We start from the raw sequence: 26,996 nt of genomic DNA on the forward strand, positions 1-26,996 counted from the left end.
CCCGCCTCCCGCCTCTAGGTTCCGCTAACCAGTCTGGGAAGGCAAGCTCGCGGGGGCGCGCCGGCTGCGGGGACGCGACGCGAGGGGCGGGGCCGAGCGTGCCACGTCCCGCCGGGCGCGCCCCCGGCGCCTCAGCCCCGCCCACGCCGCGCGCATGCGAAGACGCTCTCCCAGGGGTGGGGGTGGGAGTGGGGGGTGGGGCTTGCGGGCACGCGCCGGGCGGGGCGCGCGCGCGCGGCGTCCCGGCCCTCGGTGAGCGGATCTGCGTGCGCGGGGGCGCGGGGGCGCGGGGGCGCGCGCCGTCCGGACTGGGCGGGCCCGGCGGTGTGTTTGAGCGCTCCGCGGGCCTGAGGCGGGGACCCGGAGGCGGCGAGCGGACAGGACCCCCTTGGCTTTCTCCGCGCTTCAGAGGGTGTGAAGAGGGGAGGTCGGCTGCGGGAGGCGTGTGCCGTCCGCGACCCGCGACGATCCCATCGGAGACAGTCGCGGCAGCGTGCCGAGCGGCGCCCGCTTCCCGCCCGGGCAGCTCCCGCCGGAGGGTTTGAGAAGCGGCGGCCGGAGTGGCGGTGCTTTTGTGTCCCCGGATCGAGGTTAGCTCCGGTGAAGGCCAGAGGCAACCTGTGGGGTCTGCCCGCCGAGGGGACCACCCCCCCGCCGCCGCTCGGAAGTCCCGGGCATCCCCCTGCGCCCCGAGCGGCCGATACCCAGGTGAGGCACCTGAGGTATCAGGACCTGCCCGGGGCGCGGGGTTGCTGCATGCCCGGGCTGCTCTAGGGCGATCGGTGATCAGCTCCTGACCCTCCCGGGGCTGCCCCAAGGCGATCGGTGATCAGCTTCTGACCCTCCCGGGCTGCCCCAAGGCGATCGGTGATCAGCTCCTGACCCTCCCGGGCTGCCCCAAGGCGATCGGTGATCAGCTTCTGACCCTCCCGGGGCTGCCCCAAGGCGATCGGTGATCAGCTCCTGACCCTCCCGGGGCTGCTCTTCCCAGCACAACCGGTGCAAAGGCTTGGGTAAGTTTACCTCCCTCCCCTCCCCTCCTCTCCCCGACCCCCTCCAGACAGGTTCTTCGCGAGTTCTGTCGTAGAACCCCGGGACTGAAGGTGAGGGAACGTGGGGATGTTGGATAACCATCCTTGCTCCTGGATCAGGAAGAGAAATTATCGAAGGAGGAAGTAGACCACTGTTATTGTTTTTCCTGGACAGACAGCCTTCAGTGTGTGTTCTGTGTCTCTGAGACAGTTTGACTTTCTCTCTTGATGGGGCCCTCCAAGGGGTGTGGCCCTGGGAATTTTCCCCTAGCATTTCAGTTTGGGTAAAGTTTGAAAGGAGTGTTTAAAATCTCATATTTGAGTTTTATAAGGCTCGAGGAAATTGGGAATTAGTTGCCAAAGTGTGGTTTTTGCTTAACTATTAGACATAACCTAATATCCTTTGTCAGAATGAATTTCACAACTGTCAGTTGAGACTAAAAATGTTAACATTGAAAATGGTAGTCTTGTTCCTGATTTCTTTTTTTTTTCTTTGATTTCTTCAGTTAATTTCATTCCATTCCTAGGCATTCTGTGAACCTTGAAAAGCACAAACAGATGCTTTTTCTTTTTGCAAGTGCTACATTTGATGACTTTTCAAAAAAAAGTTGTTGGTTTTTTTTTTTTTTTTAAGTTGAATGATACCCCTCTTCCGAGCTCTCTAAATTACTCCGTGCCTATCTCTGGTTTTGCATATAGGACAGTCACATTGTGATTACCTCTCTTTCTGTTCTACTAGACTGTAAATTCCTTCTGGTTATGAGTTAATCTTCTCTAGTCTCAGGAAGGGCTCAGTATGTTTTGAAAGAGGGCTGAGATTATGCAGCACTAGTGGGAGATTGTTTACCCACCATGCAAAATAAGGCAGTGGGTTCAACCCCCAGCATCACACACGCACACACACACACACACACACACACACACACACACACACACACACAGAGCATGCATTGAAGGAATGATTAAGTCTATTTAAGACATTCACACTTTAATAACATTGGATGGAGTTCTGTTTATGTGTTTAGAACTTGCAAACATTCAGAACTGGGCTTTATACCCTTAATAATTTTCATTATATTTTAGGGAAGTTGTTAGGAAATAAAAATATCTTACCGTAAAGAATATTATTCCTTGTTACTATAGTCCGAGAAATGACATCAGAGGGTATTTCCTGTGGCTCTGTGAGGATGTGCTTACTAATGAAGATCTGCAGTTGATAGCTACTTTGAGAACTAAGATCAGCAATGCTACTAATGCTGCTCGGTTGTAGGTTGGATAAAGGAAACAAGTTTTGAAACATTAGGAATTAGGTATGGTAACTTGTACAGGACCTCAAACTTAAGAAAAGGAAGATTTTTTTTTTATTGTAAAAAATGCCAATGTCTATTGAAAAAAATGACTCTATAAAATTACAAAAGAAGAAAATTTCCCAAACACTTTGATGAACAAACTTTTCAGCATCCTCTTGTACGTTTTTGAGCTACAACACATTTTGTATTATTTGAGGTTTTATTTCTCAGAAACATCTTTCCTTGTCAGTATATATGCTGCATAGAGATATGTGCCATGTAATTTTAAATGGCTATGTAATGTTCCACTTTAAATACAAACCAGCAGAGCCAGGCGGATCTCTGTGAGTTCGAGGCCAGTCTGGTCTACAGAGCGAGATCCAGGACAGGCACCAAAGCTACACAGAGAAACCCTGTCTCGAAAAAACCAATATGTGTGTGTGTATATATATAAAACCATAATTTAAAAATAATAAAAAGCCAGGTGGTGGTGGCACACGTCTTCAATAATCCTAGCACTTGAGAAGCAGAGGCAGGTGGATCTCTGAGATCTCTGAGTTTGAGGCCAGCCTGGTCTACAGAGCTAGTTTCCGGACAACCAAGGCTACACGGACAAACCTTATCTCCAGCCTCCCCCCACCCCCCATTCTTGTTTTTTTTACATTTCTTGATCACATTTCATGTTTCTTGTCATGACAGCTATCTCGACACTTGGCCTGTAGCTCATGCTTGACAGTGAAGAGAGAAAAAGGACCGAGGGACAATGGATGCGAAGGCCCGGAATTGTTTGCTTCAACATAGAGAAGCTCTGGAAAAGGACATCAAGACGTCCTACATCATGGACCACATGATCAGTGACAGCGTTTTGACAGTAGTCGAGGAGGAAAAGGTGAAAAGCCAGGTAAAGCCCTCTGAGGATCCTGTGCCTCTTTAGAGTTTCCAGTCCTCTCCAAGCCTGCACTGTTCTCCTAATTTGTGCTGCAGACGTATTCACTGCTCTGCTCTCACACTTTTGGATTTTTTCAGACCACTCAATATCAGCGAGCGGCTGCTTTAATTACGACGATACTTAATAAAGACAATGGTGCCTACATTTCATTCTACAATGCTCTGCTCCATGAGGGATACAAAGACCTTGCTGCCCTTCTTCACAGTGGCCTTCCTCTTGTGTCTTCTTCCAGTGGCAAAGACACGGATGGCGGAATTACTTCATTCGGTTTGTACTCCTGATATCTTGTGTCATGGCTGTATTGCTTGCAGGTTTGATTATAGTTAAACTGCTGGAAAGTATATTTCAGGTCATGGAAGGATGCATGTGCAAATATATATATATATATATATATATATATATATTTTTTTTTTTTTTTCAAGACAGGGTTTCTCTGTGTAGTTTTAGAGCCTGTCCTGGATCTTACTCTGTAGACCAGGCTGGCCTCGAACTCACAGAGATCCGCCTGGCTCTGCCTCCCAAGTGCTGGGATTAAAGACTTGTGCCACCGCCACCCGGTGTGCAAAAATATTTTAAGTTCAAATCTAAATATTTATTTGTGTCCATGTTAATACATTTTTTTCTTGTCCAGTGAACTGTTGGCTGCCAAGGTAGTAGCAAATATACTCTAAATTTTAGAGTTAATAAGAGCATGTGTAGGGCCTTAATTATTTTCTTTATTTGTGTGTTTATATTTTATGGGTTAGGAAAAGAATTTTTAGAAATTTACATTCTTTCTTTTTTTTTAACTTTCATCTTATGTGTCTGCCTGTTTTACCTGCATGTGTGCCTGGTGTTCTCAGAGGCCAGACGAAGGCACTGGATTTTCTAGAACTAGAGTTACAGACAGTTGTGAGCGGCCATGTGGGTCCTGGGAATGGAACCCGGGTCCTCTGGAAGAACAGCCAGTGCTCTTAACCACTGGGCCATCTCTCTAGCCCAGAAGTCTATATTTTTGAAAGGAACTCCATAAACATGGTTCGCTGTACATTCTTTCCAGTCTTAAGAAGTATTTCTTTTTGACACATTGACTTACAGTGTGTGCTATGGTGCACATGTAGGGGTCAGGGGACAGCGTGCAGGAGTGGAACTTGTGCCAAGTGCCTTTGCCTGCTGACCCATTCTGTTGCCCTCAGCCCTTCCCCGCTTTGTGGTGCTTGGGATCAAACCCACAACCTTGACCTTGCTTGTACTAAGCAAACTCAGTCACTGAACTATACCCTTGGTCCTTCCCATTATTCAACATAGACAGAAGAGGGCAGAGGGTCAGGGAATAATAGTGTGTATACGGCAGGGATAGATGGAGACTCCCGTTGTGTGTGGTGATCTTGAAGAATATATGCTTACTCTTGCTCTGAGTTATGAGACATCAGAGGGTGCAGTTCATATTCTAGTCATATTTGGATATTTGTCATGCCGATTTTGAGGCTAAGCATTAGCCTTGCTTATCTGGCCTTTATGGGAGGGTTACTCAAAAGTAGTAATTACTCAAAAAAAAAAACTTCAGGGTTTTGTTCATTCATACTTGTTTTGGATTTCAGTCAGGACTGTGCTGTGTGAAGGTGGAGTACCACAGAGGCCAGTTATTTTTGTTACTAGAAAGAAGCTGGTAAATGCGATTCAGCAGAAGCTCTGGAAATTGAATGGTGATCCAGGGTGGGTCACCATATATGGAATGGCAGGCTGTGGGAAGTCTGTATTAGCCGCGGAAGCTGTTCGAGATCATTCCCTCTTAGAAGGTAAGTTTGATCAGTTATTGGTGCTTTTAGGCATTCCTGTTACTGCTGGTAATAAACTATCACAAATGAACATACATTTCTTATCTTAAGGTTCTTCTTCCTTTTTTTTTTCTCTTTTTTTTTTTTGGGGTTTTTCGAGACAGGGTTTCTCTGTGTAGCTTTGCGCCTTTCCTGGGACTCACTTGGTAGCCCAGGCTGGCCTCGAACTCACAGAAATCCGCCTACCTCTGCCTCCCGAGTGCTGGGATTAAAGGCGTGCGCCACCACCGCCCGGCTCCTCTTTCTTTTAAACTAGTGTTAGGACTGAATTCCTTTTGGAAGCACTTGGGAAAATTTCTGTCCTTAAATTTTCTACCTTCAAGAGGGAGCCTACATTTCCTTACCTCACATTTCCATCCCCAAAACCAGCAGTGCATAGCATCAGATCTTCCTCTTTTTGCCTGTCTCTCCGATATTGATTTGCTTCTGTCCTTCTCCTTTTCTGTGTGTTTTTGAGGGTGAGACACAGGTGCTGGGGATCAAACCCAGGGCCTCTCACATGCTAGGCAGACATTCTACCACTAAGTTACATCCCTTGTTTCTCTTCCTCACATTTCTTCTTCTTCTTCTTTTTCTTCTTCTTTTTTTTTTTTCCTTATGAGACAGGGTTTCTTTGTGTAGTCCTGGCTGTCCTGGAACTCACAGGGATCCACCTGCCTCTACCTCTCATGTGCTGGGATTAAAGGCATGCACCACTACAGCCTGGCTGTTCTGTTTGTTTGTTTGTTTGTTTGTTTTTGAGATAAGGTCTCTCTACAGAGCCATGGCTGTCCTGGAACTTGCTGTGTAGACTCGGCTAGTCTTGAACTGAAGAGATCCACCTGCCTCCTGAGTGCTGGGGATTAAAGGCGTGTGCCACCACCACCTGGCCATATTGTTTTCTGACTTTCTTGCTCCCCTCTTTATGAGAGCCCTATGATTTCACTGGGTTTACTGTATAATCCAGAATAATCTCACCCCCAAATCCTTAATTATCAGAACTACTAAGTCCCTTTTACCATGCACAGTAAAACATTTTCTATTTTGTGGACGTCTTCAGGGGACCATCATTCTGCCCAAGTGACATATGAACTTGGGAATTGTTTCTGCCTTATCTGTCACAGTGTAGCTTGCTTGTCTCCCAACAGTGTTAGATGTTACAGTGTCACTGGGAGGAGCTAGTTCTCTAGCATTGTAATGGTTTGGGTTTGAAAGGTTGGCCTTTCAGGGTGGAATGTAATTAACACCTTTTATTCTAGCATGCAATGCTGTAGGGAAAGAGTGTCTTAAACTCATTTCTATCAATGACTCTCCTGGTGAGTGGTTTTTACATGTATTTGGTAGCCTGTATTAAGTTAAACAGTTAATTCCATTTATTTATTTAAAAAAATAAAAATTGTGTTATTTATTTGTGTGTGTGAAAACATACGGGTGTGTGCCACAGCCTGTATTTGGAAGCCTGAGGATACTCTGTGGGAATTGGATCTCTCCATATGGGTTCCCAGGATCAAACCCAAATCCCCAGGTTTGGCAGCAAGCACCTTTACCTTTTCATCTCTCTCACCAGTTCTTCCGTTTCTATAATTATTTCTTTCCATGAATTGTCCTAGTTAGGGTAATATTGCTGTAATGAAACACCATGAAGCCCAGTGACACCCAAAAGCAACTTGGGGAGGAAAGGATTATTTGGCTTACATTTACTGTTCATCACTGAAGGAAGTCAGGACAGGAACTCACACAGGGCAGGAACCTGGAGACAGGAACTGATGCAGAGGCCATGGAGGGGTGCTGCTTACTGGCTTGCTCATCGTGGCTTGCTCAGCCTGCTTTCTTTTAGAACCTAGGAGCATCAGCCCAGGGATGGCACCACCCACCATGGGCTGGGCCTTCTCCCATCAATCACTAATTAAGAATAATTAAGAAAATGCCCTACAGGCTTACCTACAGCCTCATCTTGGGGAGGGAGTTTCCTTAATTGAGGTTCCCTCCTCTCGGCTGACTTTATTTATTTATTTGCATTGGTGCATCTGTGTAAGGGTGTTGGATCCCCTGGAACTGGAATTACAGACAGTTGTGAGCTGCCATGTGGTTGCTGAGCATTGAACCTGGGTCCTCTGGAAGAGCATCCAGTGCTCTTACCTGCCGAGCCATCTCTCCAGCCCCAGTGGAGTCTTTTTAAGAGTGGCTTTATAGGGCTGGAGAGATGGCTCAGAGGTTAAGAGCAGGGGCTGCTCTTCGAGAGGTCCTGAGTTCAATTCCCAGCAACCACATGGTGGCTCACAACCATCTGTAATGAGATCGGGCGCCCTCTTCTGGCCTGCAGGCATACCTGCTGTATACATAATAAATAAATAAATCTTTAAAAAAAAAAAAAAAAAAAGAGTGGCTTTATAGCTCCATGTATCATCTGGTGACTGATTTTTCTTTCCTTGGGTATTTGTGCATATAGTAAATATCTGAGCACCTACTGTGTAATTGACAGTTTTGGGTATGGGAGATCAAAAAAAGAAGGCTGTGCGTTTGAGGGATTCATTCATAGTCTAGTAGGGGAACAGACATATATTATTGAATTGTATATTATATATTATAAAATAAATTATATAAATTACCATATATGTGAAAAATTGAATGGTAGAAGAAAGTACAGAATATGTGAAGGCTGTTCTTGGTTGTCACCTTGACTACATCTGGAATTAACTAAAACCCAAGCAGCTGGGTACACCTGTGAGGGATTTTTTTCTTAATCAAATCATTTCAAGTGGGAAGAACCACTTTTAATTCAGGATTTTTTTTTTTTTTTTTTTTTTTTTTCCTGAGACAGAGTTTCTCTGTGTAGCTTTGCACCTTTCCTGGAACTCACTTTGTAGACCAGGCTGGCCTCGAACTCACAGAGATCCGCCTGCCTCTGCCTCCCCGAGTGCTGGGATTAAAGGCATGCACCACCACAGCCTGGCTTAATTCAGGATTTTTGAGATGGGCAGATACACCTTTAATCCAGATCTTTTGAGGTGGAGAGATCCACTTTTAATCTGGGCCACAGCTTCTGCTGGCAGCCTATATAAAGGTCGTGGAAGAAGGAAGCCTTAGCTCTCTTTGCCTGCTTGCCTTCACTGTCACTGGCAAGTCCATTCCTTCCCTGGCATTAGAGCCTACTTCTTTGAGATCCTGGTGTATACTGAACATCTGGCCTTGTGGACTGAACAGCTAATGGATTCTTGACCTTTCTGTTGGTAGACAGCCATTGTTAGGATAGCTGGACCACAGCCTGTAAGAAGCCATTCTACTAAATCCTGCCTGCCTGCTGCCTGCTGCCTATCTATCTATCTATCTATCTATCTATCTATCTATCTATCTATCTATTATCATCTATTTATATAAATTCATTCTATAAGTTCTGTTCTTCTAAAGAGCCCTTACTAATACAGGGTACAAAGTTAGAAGGAAGGAATGCTCTCTTTCTAGAGGAAGGGGATAGATAGTGGGTTTCCTGAATGAGATGGCATTTAGTTGACTTTTAGAGAAAGAGTAAAAGTTAGCTAACGCAGACCAGGGCTGGAAGAGTAGGGAAGTAGAAAGGGCGGCGAGTGCAGAGGTCAGAGACACACTGGGCAGAAGAAGGTTTCCAGTTTGCTTGGCAGGGTTCTCATGATATTCATCAGGAATAAATGTAACACTACCCCAGTGTTTACTTCCTCTGTTCTTTTATAATTCCTAAAAATACTTATTTGTGTGTGTGTGTGTGTGTGTGTGTGTGTGTGTGTGTGTGTGTGTGTGTATGTACATGCCATAGCACTTGTGTGGAGGACAGTGGACAGTGAATGAGAGTTGGTTCTCTCGTTCCATCATGTAGGTTCTGGGGATCCAGACTCAGGCCATCAGGTTTGGTTATAAATGCTGTATGTCTGGCTAGCACCTCACCTTCATTTTTTAGTGGATCCTATTTGTTTAACACTTGTAGGAAATCCAGATACAGTTCTGACTTCTAGAGGTCATTTAGAAATACAAGTCTTAATCAGTCATCAGACAGTTTAAATGACATTAAATGGATGATGTGATAGGCCTGTAAGAGATTGGGAAGATAGAGTCTAGGGAACATCTTTGTGCACAAGGATTTAGTTTCCAACCTCTTAGCCTTTCTTAGCACTGTTGATGGCAGTTTTGACAGGATGCCCAGTCCTTAGTGCTTAGTTTTCTTTTTTTTTCTGTCATAAGAGAAGTTTCTTGGGACTTATTAGCTCTTTGAAAGTCTCCAGAGCCTCAAAATGGTTTTTAAAACCTCTTTGGCTGCCTTGAAGTGGTGTTGCATGCCATTAATTCCAGCACATTGGAGGTAGAGACAGGTAGATCTTTGCGTTCAAGGCCAGCCTGATCTACATAGTGAGTTTCTGCATAGCCAAGTCTGTACAGTGAGCCTGTCTAAAACAAAATGAAACAAAACCCTAAGCAAACTACTGCAGAATTGGTCACTAGAGATATTTCAGCATAAAAATGGGCTTAAGTTCTTTTAGTGTTAAGAAATAAGTTTTCATTTCAGTTCTATGATAAACTTTCTTTAGAATACCTCATTTAAGTTGCTCTATATTATGATGGACTTTCAATTTTAGGGATTAAAAGTGAGTCAAAACTTAGAGGGTTGATGGCTCAGGAAACATTGTGTAACTTAACCACTGTGTGTGTGTGTGTGTGTGTGTGTGTGTGTGTGTGTGTGTACACATGTGCTTGTAGAGGCCGGAGGTCAGCATAAGGTATCTTCCTCAATTATTCTCTACTTTATATTTGAGACAGGGTGTCTCTCTGAACCTAGAGCTCAGTGACTGAGCTAGGCTAGCTGGGCAGCCAGTCATAGGGATCTGCCTTTCTCCACAGATTTCAAGCATGCCGCATTCTGCTCTCCCATATCTGGCTTTTTACATTGGTGTTAGTGATTCAATTCAGGTCCCCCTGCTCGATGCTTGTGCAAGGACTTGACCGACAGAGCCATTTCCCCAGTCCTTAACCACTGTACTCTGAGAAAAGCCCAGATACACTAGTAAATCTTCTGTACGTGTGAACTTAATTCATATTCCTCCTATACTTGTGTGAGATCCAAATGATTGGGTTTTTATTGTATGTTTATATATTTTTAAATAAACCAGTTATCTTTTGAAAGTTTAACTCTGTTTTATACACACACACACACACACACACACACACACACACACACACAGAACATGTCAACATATCGTTAAACCAATTACAATGCTCTGTCTGTGTGTGTATTTTTGTATGTGCACGTGCGCAGATGTATGGGTGCCATGGCCATCACTTCTCTCCTTCCATGTGGATTTCAGGGGTTGAACTGAGGTTGCCAGGTTTGCTTTGCACTCACTCAGCCGTCTTGCCAGCCCTGTGCTGTGTCTTTAAAGCAGGAGGGCTTTTTCTGTAGGCTGCCTACTTACTTGTTTCTGTCCTTTCCAAGATTTCCTTGATGCTGTTAGATTATTAATTGGTACCAGGAAAAACCTCATGTGAAAACAGAATGGGACCTTTCCCCTCCTCTGAATAAAGGCAGTTTTTCTTTGAATAAATTTCTCTGAATGAATTACAAGTACAAACTTCATTCAAGGCTAAATTGCTCCCTCTTGTGCCCATAGTTATGATGTTTAGATTCTTCCTAAAATGCAGACATAACAGTTCATTGTTTTAACTAAATGCTGTACTGTAGTGGTAGATTTGTAGATTAGTTAAATGCATTTGTCTACCTTTTTGTTTTTGAAATCAATGTGTTTGTTTTGTTTTTTTCTTGCATATGCTTGTAATACCCACTGCAGTTTTAAATAACGAAGCTAGCCCCATTAAGATACTCCTGGGATAATTTTTTAAAAAGTGGAAAGCACATTCTTTTAGATTTAAAAATTGAAGTATTATAAAAGTAGAATTTCTTATTTAAAAAGAAGTGAAAATAAGCTAAGTGTGGAGGTGTATTCAGGAGTGTGAGGCAAGAGAGTTGGGAGGTGGAGGCTGACCTAGTTCCACAGACTGAGATGCCTTCTCAAAACCACCAGTAAGATGGCTGGACCAGCTAGCTCAGTGGGTAGAGCGCTTTGCTAGCCTATGGAAAAGCTCTCTTCATCTGCCAGTCTCCCAAGTTCTAAATCTCGGGTAACGGCTTGGAGTGAATTTTTAAAAATACTTTCAGCGTGTTTCCAAATATACATACACAGAGCACAGCTATGGGACCTACTGTTTCATCATAGCCGAGAACGTCTGGAAGTTTCTGCAGGTAAAGTGGTAGGATTTCTTGTCTACCTTCTAAGTTACACATGATCAAACCAGACTTTCAGCCTTGTCTTTTTTTTTTTTTTTTTTTTTTTTTTTTTTTTAAACCTATTCCTTTTGGTTAGCACACAAAACAATGAGCTTTTTAAAAATTCTTCTTCTTCTTCTTCTTCTTCTTTTTTTTTTATTTAAGACAGGGTTTTTCTGTGTAGCCCTGGCTGTCCTAGAATTCACTCTGTAGACCAGGCTGGCCTTGAACTCAGAGACACTGTTGCCTCTGCCTCCTGAGTGCTGGGATACAGTGTGTCCCACTGTGCCCGACAATTTTTAATGAAATTATTTATTAGTGTGTGCATGTCTTTCTGTCGATGTGTGTGCATGTGTGCTTGTGCCCATGTGCACAGCCCACACACGGAGGTCTGAAGACAGCTTTGTGGAGTCCGCCCCGTCCTTCCACCTTTGTGTGGGTTCCAGGTTGTCAGGTTCATGTGGCAATCACGTTCACCATCGCTCCAGCTCAGAGCAGTGAGTGAGCTTCCCTGTGTATTTTCATACGTTTGTGTCCTGATATTGTTCCTGTTCTCACACTTCCTTTGCCCTCTCTGTCCCTCTGCTTGTCCTCTTGTTCTCCCGAAATAGTCCCCTTTCTTTTCCTCCCCTTCCTCTCTTTAGATCTCTTCCCCTCCTAGTCCCCTTTCTGTTTTTCATACACACAACATACACACACACACACACACACACACACACACACACACACATTGAAGGAAATGAAAACTTATTTCACTTATTTGTGTGTGTGTGTGTGTGTGTGTGTGTGTGAGAGAGAGAGAGAGAGAGAGAGAGAGAGAGAGAGAGAGAGAGAGCGAGCATGTTGCAGGAGTTTATTTTCTTTCTGCCTTGTGGCACCTGAGGATTGAACTCAGGTCATTAGATTTATGGCATGTCTCTTTACCACTGAACCATCTCACTAGCCCTGTACATTTAAGTCTACTTTTTGTACGTGAGAGGAAAATGTAGTGTTTTTCTTCCTCAGTTTCGTTTATTTTGTGTTACACTTTGGTCTCCAGTTTCATTTATTTTCCTGTAATAACAATGTAATTATCCCACTGGCGTGTAGACCACATTTTATTTACGCATTTATGTGTTAATGGATCTCTGGGCTGGTTCCGTATCTTGACTGTTGTGAGTGGCGCAAGAGTAAGCATGGATGGATAAGTACCTCTGTGGTATGGTAACTTAGATCCTTTAGGTATACATCCAGGTGTGGTATAGCTGTACCATACGGTGATACGGGGCAAAACTCCATATTGATTCCCACAATGGCAGCGCCAGCCACCTTCCTGCCTCTTCTACATCCTCCTCTGCATTTGTTGTTCCCAAAGTGCTGGGATTATGTAATGGGTGTGAGCCACTGTTTCAGCTAGGTTTTACTTATCTATTTTTGGACAGAATCTTGCTGTGTATTGTGTACTGGCTTTGAGCTTGTCATCCTCCTGCCTCAGCCTCCTGAGTATGGGAATCATAAGTGTGAATCACCATGTCTTACTCCTTTAGGTGTGCTTGGGGAAAGATTTTATTTAAATTTTTTAAAATTAATGTCGTCATGTAGGTATACTCTATAAAGATTTAAGATTTTTTTGTTGTTCTGGATATATTGAAACAAAAATATATATTAGAAAATGTTTAATTAGCAATAATGATAACAATAATAATAGTAATAGACATTTTTGTAAATGCTTACTAATTTAAAGCTTAATATTTTTAAGGTGCTTTCAGAAGCATAACACTGATAATCCTGCCTGATAGTTATTTACTGATTTATTTAGTTTTTTGAGACAGGGTTTCTCTGTGTAGTCCTGACTGTCCTGGAACTTGCTCTGTAGACCAGGCTGATCTTGAACTCACAGAGATCTTTCTGCCTCTGCCTCCTGAGTGCTGGGAATAAAGGTGTGCGCCACCATGCCTATCGCCTTTTATATTTTAAATTTCTCTTAGCAACTCTGCAGTGAGTAGAGTAGTCATACTTACACAGTGTAACACATGAGACTGGTGTGAAGTGATGTGGAGTGGAGCCACACTTGAGAATTCTAAGAGAACCACAGTGGATGAGTTGTGTGTTCAGAGATGTTGTTTGTTCTTTCCTAGAAAAATGTTTTTTATTTTATGTGTGTGTAGCCTACATGTATGTGTGTGCACTGCATGTCTGCCAAAAGAGGGAGTCACATCCCCTGGAAGTGGAGTTAAGGAAGGACGTAAGCCACCGTGTGGGTCCTGGGAAGCATATGTGGGTCCTCTGTAAGAGCAGCTGGAGCCCTTAACTACTGAGCCATCTCTTTAGCCTTGGCGTCCTCTCTTCTTAACTGGATGGTTTTTCTCCCCCTACCGGGTATTTCTCCGTGTTTGGAGATATTTTTGGTGTAGTACTGATAGGGAGGATCCTCCTAGCATCCAGAGCAGGGATGAGGAGGTTGTAAACTGTCCTCGTCTACGTGGGAAAGTCCCTCACAACAAAGAACTCCGGCCATGTGTCAAGAGCACTGGCACTGAGAGATGACTCGTACAGGACAGTGACTGCTGGGAACAGATCATGAAAGGTCGCTTGGTAAGGCAAAAATACTTCCCCCAAAGCCTCAGATACTGTCCTAACTGAAAATCTTCAGTTCCTCTTAGATTTAGGGTATAGGGCAGCAGTAAACTCCTATCCAGGTTTGGAGCTTGACTGCAGAGAAGGTAAAGAGTGAGACTGAAGACTGGCATGCACTTGATACTTACAGTAAAGCATTCCGAGAGGGCTCTCGTTCAGAGGCCTTACATTTATACAGTTACTCTTTTTCCCTCATTAGGTTGTTTCCCGGGGGGTGTACACTGGGTTTCAGTTGGAAAACAAGACAAATCTGGACTTCTGATGAAACTGCAGAATCTTTGCACACGGTTGGATCAGGAGGAGAGCTTCTCTCAGAGGCTTCCGCTGAATATCGAGGAGGCTAAAGACCGTCTGCGCGTTCTGATGCTGCGCAAACACCCCAGGTACAGGTGACCCAGTGTGGGTAGCGTAGGAGACTTTACTGAAGTCCTGAGAACACCGTACCCATTTCCCAAGAACCACTGCTTTCCTGCTGTCTGTCTTCTAATTTTACAAAAGAGAGTGGCCACCACTGGTCTAAACCGCTCGTTCGTGTATCTTATTTATTGTATTGCCTCCTATGTGCCGTGGTAGGGTTTTGAGAAAGACAGTTTATAGTGGGTGAGTGGTCTTTGTTGGAAAGTGCAAACGTCTTGGTTTGGATAAACTGTTTCTGCTGGATCAACACAGAACAAGGAAAAAAAAAAAAAACCCCGAACAACTAATTAAAGACTGAGAAAGGAAAGAAGGAAGGATTTCTTATCTTTGAGTGGTTGGGGATTGAACCCAAGGCTTCATCCATGTTAGGCAAGTGTTCTACCACTGTGCTGTATCCCTAGCTAAAAGGATTTTATTTATTTAAAATTTATTTATTATATATACAGTGTTCTATCTGCATGTCTGCCTGTACATCAGAAGAGGATACCAGATCTTATTATAGATGGTTCTAAACCACCATGTGGTTGCTGGGAATTGAATTCAGGACCTCTGGAAGAACAGCCAGTGCTCTTAACCTCCAAGCCATCTCTCTAGCCCCATGATTTATTTTATTTTAAAGTTCATTATTTTAGTTGTGTGTGTGTGTGTGTGTGTGTGTGTGTGTGTGTGTGTGTTTGTGTAGAGGTTAGAAAACAGCTTTGAGGAGTTGGTTCTTTATTTCTAGCATGGATTATGGGAATTGAACTCAGGCCTGAGTCATTCCACTGGCTTGAGAACTGTGTGTGGTGTATGTGTGTGTGTGCATATGCATCCGTGTGTGCACCTGAGGAGGTCAAAGGCAGTTGTTGGGTGTCTTCCTCTATAGCTCCATGATACTGGGTCTCTCACAGAACCTGCAGCTTGTAGTTGGTTTGGCTAGGCTAGTGTCTAGCAGATCCCAATGATCATATCCCTTCTGCTGCATCTCAGTTGGTGGAACAATCTCAGAAACCTCTTGTCTTAGTTAAAGACACCATGACCAAAGCAATTTATAGAAGAAGGAGTTTCTTTTGGGCTTACAGCTTGACAGAGTAAATGTAGCTGAAGTTTTCCTGTGTCCACCTGGCTCCTGCAGCTGCTCAGACCCAAGTAAACACACAGAGGCTTATATTACTTATAAACTGTATGGTCATGGCAGGCTTCTTGCTCTCTAGTTCTTACATCTTAAATTAACCCATTTCTATAAATCTATACCTTGCCACGTGGCTCGTGGCTTACATCTTGCTTCTCATGGTGGTGGCTGGCAGTGTCTCCTGACTCAGCCTTCCACTTCTCAGAATTTTCCTCTCTGCTTATCCTGCCTATATAATACTTGCTGGATATCATAGCAAATAAAGGCATGGCAGCAGAAACAGCCAAGAACTCAGCTGGTGAACCACCAACAGGAAGCAGAGGCATACTGGGATTTACAATTTGGCATATCACCGGCACAAGGCCACACCTCCTAATCTTTCTCAGACAATTCCAACTGGGGACCACATATTCAAACATAAGAGCCTATGGGGACTGTTCTAATTCAAACCACCATACCCCTGTAACCTTTGTTATAGAGGTATCCACAGATTTTGTCCAGATTTTGATTATAGCTGAAGAAATTGCATACTCATTACATTATTACATCACATGGAACCAGAGTCAACGTAGCCCACCTGGCTAGCACTGGAAGAGGCACAAATACCAACTTAGGGACACAAAACCATGAAAAAGCATGGTAACATGATGTCTCCTAAGGGATATAACAGCTTTTTAGCAACAGACCTAGAAGAAAAGTAACTTGATAAGTTCCTGAAAATGAATTTAAAAATAATGATTTTAAGGAAACTCAATGAGATATGAGAAAATACAGAGTAAAATTAAGAAATTAAGAAAATAGTACATTATCTAAATGAGAAATTTAATATGATAGGTGATGATAGTATTGAACCCAGTGAAGTCAATCACATGATTAAAACTACAGTTGAGAATCTCAAACTGGATCAAGCAGAAGGTAGAATTTCTGAGCTCAGTCTTTTGGAATTACTCATCCAGGTCCAGGTGTTGTGATGCACACTTGTAACCTCAGGAGTCAGGAGGAAGGAGGAATGGGGGTCTGAGGATAGCGTAGCTACATAGTGAGACTGTCTCAAGAACAAGGACAGATGGAACACAATCAGGGGCTTTGGCCCAGTGGGTGAGGGAGCTTGCTGCCCAGCTCGACAGCCTGAGTTTGATCCTAGGTCTCACATGGTGGAAAGAGAAAACTGACTCCTGCAAGTTGTCCTCTGACTTTTATGTGCACGCTATGGTGTGTGCATGTGATGTACACATATACATAAGTAATAAAAAATGATAAATTAAAAAAGTGCTCAATCAGATAAAACAATAAGTAAATAATAAAAGGACAAAACTGATTGCAAAAAGGGACAAGAAGCTGGGCGTGGTGGTACCTGCCTTTAATCCCAGACCATGGGAGGCAAGTAGATCTCTGTGAGTTTGAGGCTATTCTGGTCTACATAGCAAGTTTCAGGCCAGCCAAGGCTACATAGTGGGAACCTACCCCGAAACAAAAACGACCCCCACTCTCCAATAAAAAACAAGAGAAAAGCATCAAGTCTTTTATAAGGAAATCCCTCCTAGGTTAACAGCAGACTTCTCAGCAGAAATCTTTACAGGCTAAGGGAGAGTAGATGATATAGTTAAAGTCTGAAAAGTAAAGTTTTTCAACAACAAAGAACACTGCCTAGAAATGCTATTCTTCAGAAATGAAGGACAAAGTATTTCCAAGTGAACTGACTTAATTAGCACCATCAGACTGGTCCTACAGGACAGATTTTTTTTTTCAAGTTTGGTTTTAGATTTTAATCATTTTGGTATCTTTGGGTATAATTATTGAAGTTATAAGCATTTGGAGGAGTCATGTTCAGGATCTTCATGGGTAGCTTTTTGCTGAGGGCTCACTCCCCAGTACTACCAGGGGAAGGGAAGACAGTCTGCCATACTACCACCACCACCTCTACCACCTCCATCTCCACCACCACCTCCACCACCACCATCATCACCACCTCCACCACCTCCTCCTCCACCACCACATCCATCATCACCACCTCCACCACCTCCACCTCCACCACCACCATCATCACCACCTCTACCACCTCCACCACCTCCTCCTCCTCCACCACATCCATCATCACCACCTCCACCACCTCCACCACCACCATCATTACCACCACCTCCTCCACCACCACCAAAAGAAACTTAAGTACAAAATACAGCAGATGTCCATCACAACTTCTACACCCAGTAACCAGAGAAAAGAAAGTACAAGAATAACATAAAAAAAAAAAAAACTTTGAAATTAGTAAAACATGTGAAAGAATGAATAAAGGAGGGTTCAGGGAAAGTGGAAACAAGAAGCAAAATTAAAGAAAAAGGAAAAAAAGGAAAGTGAAGAGAAAAGTTAAAAATTCCATTACAAAATAAAAATGTATAAATAAAATTAGGGGCTTGGGGATTTAGCTCAGTGGTAGAGCACTTAAAGGCCCTGGGTTCGATCCTCAACTCCAGGAAAAATAAATAAATAAATAAATAAATAAATAAATAAATAAATAAATAAAATTAGGTAAAGGTAAGAGGAATAAAATATGATGAAGCATTAATCTAACTAATCATGATCAAAAAAACCTTGGGAATCAAATATTGGGGTAAGAACCTGAAGATCAACGAACAGGGAGCAGCCAACAATTGTTTCCTACCTCTTCAGTTCCTCCGTCCAAAAGGGCTGAGATCCTCTCTCAGCCCTGCCTTACCACTTCCTGCTCCTCTCTGTGTACAGTCCTCCAAACCTCTATGGTCAGCTAGTGCCTAGCTCCGCCCTCTGACTCCAAGCGAGCTTTATTCGTCAGAACACAGTCAAGAGATCACACAAGAATATAAACTAATAGACTTTAAGGAATGCAACAATACTTACTAGACTCTGGTTTTGAGAACGATTAAGCCAGGGATTGGAGAAGCCTCTTTCTGGGTTCTCTAACCACGGCTTCTGTCAGATCTGGAGGTGGGAAGTGAGTCACAGCTGTAGTCTGTTGTACTTTCCACAGTACAGTTTGGTGCTCTATGTGGGTTTGAGGACAGGCCGACCATGGCTGAGTTCTCAGTGTGGAGACTGATCACTTTAGAAGCTTTCCCTCTTGGAGCTGACTGCCACTGCTGCCCCAGCAAGCTTTGCAGGCCCCCGTTTGCTCCAGAGGCAGGAGTGGCAGACTTGCCAACCGAGCATACCTTCCGAGTGTGTTAAAGGTAGAAAAGCAGACAGCATTGGAGTAAGAGACGGGAAGGAACTGCATTCCTGCTCCAGGAATCTGCTTCCTGAGCTGACCCAGTAATGAGCCACTCAGGGCAAGGGAAGCTGTGGCATTCCGGCCATGTGGGAGACCTCAGCATAGAACTCTCAGACCTGCCTGGCAGCAAGTCACAGGTGGCAAAGGGGCAGCTCTGGGTCCTTAGGCAGTCTGTGACTACTGTCTGGGTACTCTCAGTCTCCTCAGTAACCCCCAGGCCCTGGACTCCTGCCTTTCCATAGATAGGGGGGCCACTGAGCAGGATTTCTCCATAGTCAGCTCCCCAGGGCTTAGACTTCCCAGGGGGCTCATGTCTGACCCCCTCCCTCATCACAACTACCTCTCATGGTCATCTCCCACCCAGACCCTATGACAGGGCCTCCCCAGGCTTGCTGGTTTTTTGTTTCCCAGGACCCACAGTAACTCAGGCTCTAACAGTAGGCGCCTCTCAAGAGAGCACCTGGCTGTAAGCACTCAAAGTTATGAGGGTGATAGGAGTCCTTTCTTCAGTGCTAGCCTGCCGTGTAGGAGGTGTTGCTGTTACCCCAATCCCTGCACCAGTTTTCAGGCTTTGGAAAACTGGGGGCTTCTCTTGGGTCTGGGATTTCCAGGCTTTTGTCCAGAGGATTCTCTGGCTACCTTGTAGTATGTTTCCTCTTCTGCCTAGGAAGCTGTGTTGGAGTGTGGACTATTTCTTACTTTTTTTCTTTTCCCTTTGTGTTAACCTTCTGTTTTTCTGTTGGTTTTACAAACTATTTTGATTGTTTGATGAGTATTAGTATTTTGTCTGCATGTATGTATGTGCAACATATCTGCTTGGTGCCTGTGGAAGCTAGAAGAGGGCATTGGATCCCCTAGAACTGGAATTTCAGACTGTTAGTTGCCCAGTGAATTTGGGGAGACAAACCTGGCTCCTCTTTAAGAGTGGCCAGTTCTTTTAACTGAAGAGCCTTTTTTAAAAAAAGTCAAGTTTATGTTGTGTATGTATGTGCATGCATACTTTTGTTTACTTATTTTTGTACTGTCGCCAACCTTGACTTCTGACTTAGTTACTATTGTGTTGCTGTGAAGAGACACTGGAACCACCGAAGCAGCTCTTATAAAGAAAGGTTTAATTGGAGTTCCAGTTTCAGAGGGTTAGTCCGTTATCATCATGGCAGGAAGCAGACAGGCATGGTGCTGGAGAAGGAGCTGAGAGCTGTACATCCTCATCCATAGGCAGCAGTCAGAGAACAAGACACTGGTCCTGGCATGGGCTTTTGAAACCCCAGAGTCCACTCCTAGTGACACACCTCCACCAACAAGGCCACACCTCCTGATCCTGTACACAGTCCATCAGCTGGGGACTGAGCATGCCAATACATGGGGCCCTATGGCGGCCATTTTTATTCAAATGCTTATTTCACAGTTTCTCATGCTTTTCCTTTCTTTTTCTCTTGGAGCCCTAGTTTCTCCTTTGCCACCCTGACTCTTCTTGTTCATGGAGACACATGGAAGAAACTTCTAGTCTGCCACCTTGCTCTTGTCTTAGAATTTGTTTCTAAAGGAAGTGTAAAATAAGAGTCATTAGTGATTTGTTTGTTTGTTTTGAGGCAAGGTTTCTCTGTAGCCTCGGCTGACCTGGAACTCGCTCTGTAGCCCAGGCTGGCCTCGAACTCAGAGATCCACCTGCCTCTGCCTCCTGAATGCTGAGATTGTAGGTGTGTGCTACCACGCCCAGCATGATTTTATTTCGTTTTTTTAATGTTAGGTCTCTGTTGATCCTGGATGATATTTGGGATCCTTGGGTGTTAAAAGCTTTCGACAACCAGTGTCGTATTCTTCTTACAACCAGAGATAAGAGTGTTACAGATTCAGTAATGGGTAAGGCTTTTAATTTACTTTTTTTAAAAAATATTTTTATTTTATAATTAATTTAATTTTACATATCAGCTAAGGATTCCCCTGTCCTCCCTTGTCCCACTCCCCTATCCTTCCCCCCCAATCCACACCCCCATTCCTACCTTCTCTAAGGCAAGGTCTCCCCTGGGGTGTCAGCCCAGCCTGGTACATTCATTTGAGGCAGGTCCAGTCCCCTCCTCCCTACACCAAGGCTGAAGAAGTCAAGCTTTCACTGTTTGCAGATGACATGATAGTATACATAAGTGACCTCAAAAATTCGACCAAGGAACTCATATAGCTTAATTTACTTTTTAATACTATAGTAGTTAGTAAATTAAAAGGCATTGTTTCATTCAGTACATGTACATATGTGACATAACAAATTGCTGATGTGTTACAATTTTGCTTCAGGTCCTAAGTATGTTGTCTCTGTGGAGAGTGGCCTAGGGAAAGAGAAGGGACTTGAAATCTTGTCACTTTTTGTTAACATGAAGAAAGAAGATTTGCCAGTAGAGGCTCACAGTATTATAAAAGAGTGCAAAGGTATGGCTGCTAACTGTGTATGAGGGGAGGTTGTGGAAACACTGATGCTCTCTTTAGAAAGTAAGCATACGCTAATTTAGCACATGAACACTCAAAACCTGCTTTGTGGCATTAATATTTGAGGTGCCTCTCATACCTCAAGTGAATACACTTGGCATTTATTCTTTAGAGTAATGTTGCTTGTACCCACCATATGTTAAAGAGTATGTTAATGAGAAAGATGAAGTTAAAACTTTTACTGTCAGTGAAAAATATTATGAACATCATTTAAAAATTATTTCGTTTGGAATTTTATAAAATGAATGTTTCAGTTTGGTAAGTAAATGCTGTTGTCTGCCAACTTCAAGTTTTTATTTGTAAAGTAAAACTTTTTACTTGTCTTGAGGTCATAGAGGGAAACAAAAACCATGATCTCAGACTTAGTTTCTCTTACTAAACTTTGACAGCATAGATTCCCTCTGACACCACATGTCCTTTATTTAATTCTTAACTGGTTTATGTGGAAAAAGCGTCCATCCTACAGGTTGAAGGATCGGTTCCCACAACTACCTCTCTCTATTTCCAGCTTCAGACGCCAGTTAACAAGTTCCAGGTTGTGGTCCCCATGCTCCTGACTCAGCAGCTATAATCCTCAAGTGTGGTTAATTTGTTGGGGCAGTCCACAGAAAGCAGGGACATCTATTTAGTGCCTTAGAAAGGGTGATACAGAGATACAGACAAGAGTGCACTGGTAGGTTTCGGGAGCGAGGAGAGAGCTTCCAGTCTTGCCTTCCCTGTGGCACCTTTCAGGGGCTCGTTCTTGTGGTCAGCCTCTGCAGCTCTCTCTGAACCTCACTGCACGGGTGTGACTGAAGTGTGGACAGCGTGCAGCAAAGGGGTTGGACAAACACACCGAGCAAACCATGTTATAAGTGTATCTGTAAATGAAATCTTTCCCGTTCTAATGATTGACTTAGAAGACATACCGTGAAGTAAAGTGAGCCGGGAGTTAGAAATGTCCTAAGACTTCGGATAACTTGGCACTGGAAGTTGTTTCTTGTGCTGCTGAGATGGGTTAGTTGGTAAAGATGCGTGCTGCTAAGCCTGACAACCCGAGTTTCATCCTCAGAGTCTGCATGGAAGGGCAGACTGGCTCCTACAAGTTGTCCTCTGACCTTCACACCCTCACAACCTCCCCCCACGACCCCCCTGCTTACTCCCTCTCTACTCCCCCACCCACACACATACCCACACTTACCTCCATACACATACTTGGGGGGAGATTAAATTTTCAGTTGTTTAGTGGTGATTTTAATAGGATGATCTTAACATAATCACTTTCCCCGCCAGGTTCTCCTCTTGTAGTGTCTTTAATTGGTGCACTTTTACGTGATTTTCCCAATCGCTGGGCGTACTACCTCAGACAACTTCAGAATAAGCAGTTTAAGAGAATACGCAAATCCTCCTTTTATGATTATGAGGCTCTGGATGAAGCCATGTCTATAAGTGTTGACATGCTCAGAGAAGATATCAAAGGTTATTACACAGATCTTTCCATCCTGCAGAAGGACGTCAAGGTCCCTACAAAGGTAATGGACTGACCAACATTCCTTATCATTGGCTATTTATGGCATGTGAACTTTGATAATCGGTACTGAGGTGATAGGTGATGGTACCAAAGTCCCTCTGCTCCTAGTCTCCATAAAGGGCTCTCTGTTGAACTTGTGAGTTCCTTAATTCTTTCTCAGTGGTTCTAGAGACGTCAGAGAAGCATCCAGCTTCTCCTCTTCTCCTGAGAACTAACTGAACTTCTTAAGAAATGGAGACATTCTTTTTTTAAATTTTTAAAAATTTATTCTTCTCTCATATATTACATCCTGACCAAGTTTCCCCTCCTTTCTCTCCTCCCAGTTCCTGCTGCCCACTTCCCTTCTCCCCCAGATCCACTCCTCCTTCGTTTCCCTTCGGAAAAGAGCAGGCCTCCCAGGGATATCAACCAGACATGGCATAACAAGTTACCACAAGTCTAGGTACATACCCTCCTATCAGGGCTGGACGAGGAAACCCAGTAGGAGGAAAAGGGTCCCTAGTAGAGCAGGCAAAAGAGTCAGACACCATCTGCTTCCACTGTTAGGAGTCCTACAAGAATACCAAGCTCCACAACCCTAACGTGTATGTGGAACACATAGGTAGGCTCCATGCAGGCTCCTTGATTGTCAGTTCAGTCTCTGTGACCCCTGTGAGCCCTGGTTAGTTGATTCTGTGGGTCGTGTTCTTGTGATGCCCTTGACCCCTCTGGCTCCTACAGTCCTTCCTCCCCATCTTCCACAAGATTCCCCAAGCTCTGCCCAGATGTGGAGACATTCTTATTCAGGGCTTTAAAATCATATGTATTGGTTAAAACTATAGTACTTACTACTCACTGTACTTTTGTAGTGTATTAAATGCTTATTAAAATGGTTCCTAGGTGTTATGTATTCTCTGGGACTTGGAAACTGAAGAAGTTGAAGACATATTGCAGGAGTTTGTTAATAAGTCTCTCCTATTCTGTGATCGGAATGGAAAGTCATTTTGTTATTATTTACATGATCTTCAAGTAGATTTTCTGACAGAGAAGAATCGAAGTCAGCTCCAGGTACTTAAATCTCCTCACATATGCATTTATCTTTTATTCTGAAAAGTCTTAGACTTGACATACAAAGATATGCAGAATATACCACACACTTCCTTTGTGTAAACTTTTGCTTTGTTTCCCTTATTGCGAATATCTCACACAACTATAATACAGTTATCAAAACCAGGAAAATTACCAAAATTGATGCACTATTAGCTAATCCACATGTTTTTAAAATTCTACCACCTTCTCTTCCAATGTTCTCTCTGTAGTCAGATTTAGTTCAGGATCCCATGGCGGATCTGATAATGGCAGCATCTTTTCCCTGTTTGTCTCTCACTAATGTCCTCAGATTTGTGACAATTCCTTAGCTAATTTAATCAGCGTTCCCTCGTTTGGTCTTGTCTGATGGCTTCTGAGTGGGTTGAGTTCTACCTATTTGCTAAGAATAACACAGGTGCTGGAGAGATGGCTCAGCAATTAAGAGCACTTGCCTCTCTCTCTCTCTCTCTCTCTCTCTCTCTCTCTCTCTCTCTCTCTCTCTCTTTTTTTCTTTTTTCCCGAGACATGGTCTCTCCATGTAGTTTTGTTGCCTATCCTGGATCTCACTTTACAAAGTGACCAGGCTGGCCTCGAACTCACAGAGATCTGCCTGGCTCTGCCTCCTGAGTGCTGGGATTAAAGGCGTGTGCCACCACCGCCCGGTACACTTGCTGCTCTTTGAGAGAACACAGATTCTGTTTCCAGAACCCACATTAGGCAGCTCACAACTGCCTGTAATTCCAGTTTCAGAGGCTCTGACGGCCTCTTTTGGCCCTGTGTGCACCTGCAGTCAACATGTACAACCCCCCCCCCCCACACACACACAATTTTTTGTTTTTTTTCGAGACAGGTTTTCTCTGTGTAGGTCCTGGAACTCACTCTGTAGACCAGGCTGTCCTCAAACTCACAGAGATCCACCTGCCTCTGCCTCCCAAGTGCTGGGATTAAAGGTGTGCCCCACCATCACCTGGCTCATTTTTTTTTTTAAAGAATTACACAGAAATGATGCTGTGCGTTTGTCACACCCTGTCAGGGATTGAGGTTGATGTGTCTTATAGATAATGTAGATGTTGATTATTTGCTTAAAGGGGAATTTACTTGATTTCTCCACTGTAGAACTACTAACTTTCCCGTTGGTGACTAGTTTGTAGGGGAGATTTTCTTAATAGCTTTGGAAATGGGAGATACTGTGCTGCTCAGGTTACATTGTTTGTGTCCTGTGACATACTTGGTTTGTGTTTCAGGATCTACATAGGAAGATGGTCACTCAGTTTCAGAGGTATTACCAGCCCAACACTCTGTCTCCGGATCAGGAGGACTGCATGTATTGGTACAACTTCCTAGCCTATCACATGGCCAGTGCCAATATGCACAAAGTAAGAGGACACTTTTGAAAATTACTTTATTTCACTTAACTTTTTCCATAGGTTGTAAATGTTTTTTCCCTTTGGGTTTATTTATTTTTCTTAAAGATTTTATTTTTAGTTTATGTGTATGAGTGTTTTGGCTGCATGTATGTATGTGCACCTTGTGTGTGCAGTACCCAGGGATGCCAGAAGACAGTGCCAGGCCCCTGGAACCGGAGTTACAAATGGTTGTGAGCTGCCTGATGTGGATGCTGGGAACTGAGCTTGGGTCTTCTGCAAGAACAGCACGTGCTCTTAACCACTAAGTCGTCTCTCTAACTCTTCTTTGAGTTATTAAATTTTATTGACGAAATTAATAAAAATGATATTACTCTCTATTTTACTGGATATTTGAAATTTTACATAGTTAAATTCTATGTCAAATTTTTCTTTGGTATCATGCTTTACCCTATTAGAATTTAAAGAATGTCATTTATTATATTTACTTATTTATTTTGTATGTGTATGTGGGTGGGTGTATACATGGCCTGGAGTGCATGTGGAAGTCAGAGGATAGCTTGTGGGAGTTGGATCTCTGCTTCCTCGATATGTGCTACAGGGATTAGGTTTAGGTTGACAGGTTGGGTGCAAGCATCTTTACCCTGTGAGCCATTTTGCCAGCCCTAGACTTTTTTTTTTTTTTTTTCTCGAGACAGGGTTTCCTCTGTGTAGTTTTAGTGCCTGTCCTGGAGCTCACTCTGTAGACCAGTCTGGCCTCGAACCCACAGAGATCCGCCTGGCTCTGCCTTTCGAGTCCTGGGATTAAAGGCGTGTTACACTGCTGCCAACTAGACTTTTTTCTCAATTAGTGAAAATATGTCTTGTGTAAGATTTTTTTTCTATTTTTTCTTGTGATTAATAAAAGGGTATCTTAGTGACTGCAGCAAATGAATCAGTTTCTCCTCTTAGCTGTAGCTCCCCTCTGTCTGCAGTGTGGATTTGTTTATTAGCTTTATATGGAAATGAAGGGCAGGAAAGGATATTCATTCATTCATCGGGTACGTATTGAGTACTTGTTAGAGAATGCTATTGTTCTTCATTATGAGTCTACACCATAGACAGTGTCTGCTCTCATTAAACAGACAATGGGGAAGAGAAACTACATTTATAGTAAGACAATGAGTAAATCATAGAGGAGGAAGGGATTGTTGTAGAATATTAGTTAAAGATGTGTCACATCTGTTTGTGCTGTGAAACATTTGTTTAATGATGCAAAGATGTGTTGCATTCTTTTATGTTGCATTTGTTTAACTCTGTGAAGCTGTGTTACTGGGCCTGGCTAAAACACCTGGTTGGTCTAATAAAGATCTGAGCGGCCAGTAGTGAGGCAGGAGAAAGGATAGGCGGGGCTGGCAGGCAGAGAGGATAAATAGGAGGAGAAAAAGAGGGATCAGGAAGCAAAGGAAGATCTAGGAGTGAGAGAAGGAGGAGGACTTGGGCCAGCCACCCAGCTACACAGCAAGCCATGGAGTAAGAAGTAAAGTAAGGTCTACAGAAGTAGAACAAGGTAGAAGCCCAGAGGCAAACGATAGATGGGATAATGTAAGAAAAGCTGGCTAGAAATAAGCCAAGCCAAGGCCGGGCCTTTATAAGAAAGAATAAGTCTCCATGTGATTATTTGGGAGCTGGGTGGAGGGCCCCTCAAGGAGCCAGAAGAGCCAAGAGTCAAAAACAACAACTACAGGGATGGTAAAGGGGATACCCATGAATGCTGGTGGATTTGATGTGCAGTATAACAGGAGAAGAAGAATCAAGGATGACTGCAGGCCTGTGCAGTAGGGAGACGGCAGTT

General features: G+C 43.6%; 1 protein-coding gene across 1 annotated transcript in view; it reads left to right on the forward strand.

Moving 5' to 3' along the window:
* The first annotated feature begins 3,024 nt into the window (after positions 1-3,024).
* The window catches only part of Apaf1 (apoptotic peptidase activating factor 1), an 84,974-nt gene continuing 61,002 nt past the window's right edge, over positions 3,025-26,996 (forward strand). Inside the window, exons 1-9 of the mRNA XM_059245486.1 lie at positions 3,025-3,221; positions 3,347-3,536; positions 4,850-5,047; positions 14,167-14,350; positions 20,490-20,602; positions 21,032-21,163; positions 22,493-22,731; positions 23,610-23,777; positions 25,043-25,174. Coding sequence (XP_059101469.1) covers positions 3,084-3,221; positions 3,347-3,536; positions 4,850-5,047; positions 14,167-14,350; positions 20,490-20,602; positions 21,032-21,163; positions 22,493-22,731; positions 23,610-23,777; positions 25,043-25,174 — 1,494 coding nt within the window. The 5' untranslated portion in view covers positions 3,025-3,083. The remainder of the gene's footprint in view (positions 3,222-3,346; positions 3,537-4,849; positions 5,048-14,166; positions 14,351-20,489; positions 20,603-21,031; positions 21,164-22,492; positions 22,732-23,609; positions 23,778-25,042; positions 25,175-26,996) is intronic.

The sequence above is a fragment of the Peromyscus eremicus genome, chromosome 18 (genome assembly GCF_949786415.1).
Source record: "Peromyscus eremicus chromosome 18, PerEre_H2_v1, whole genome shotgun sequence".
Classification (NCBI taxonomy): domain Eukaryota; kingdom Metazoa; phylum Chordata; class Mammalia; order Rodentia; family Cricetidae; genus Peromyscus; species Peromyscus eremicus.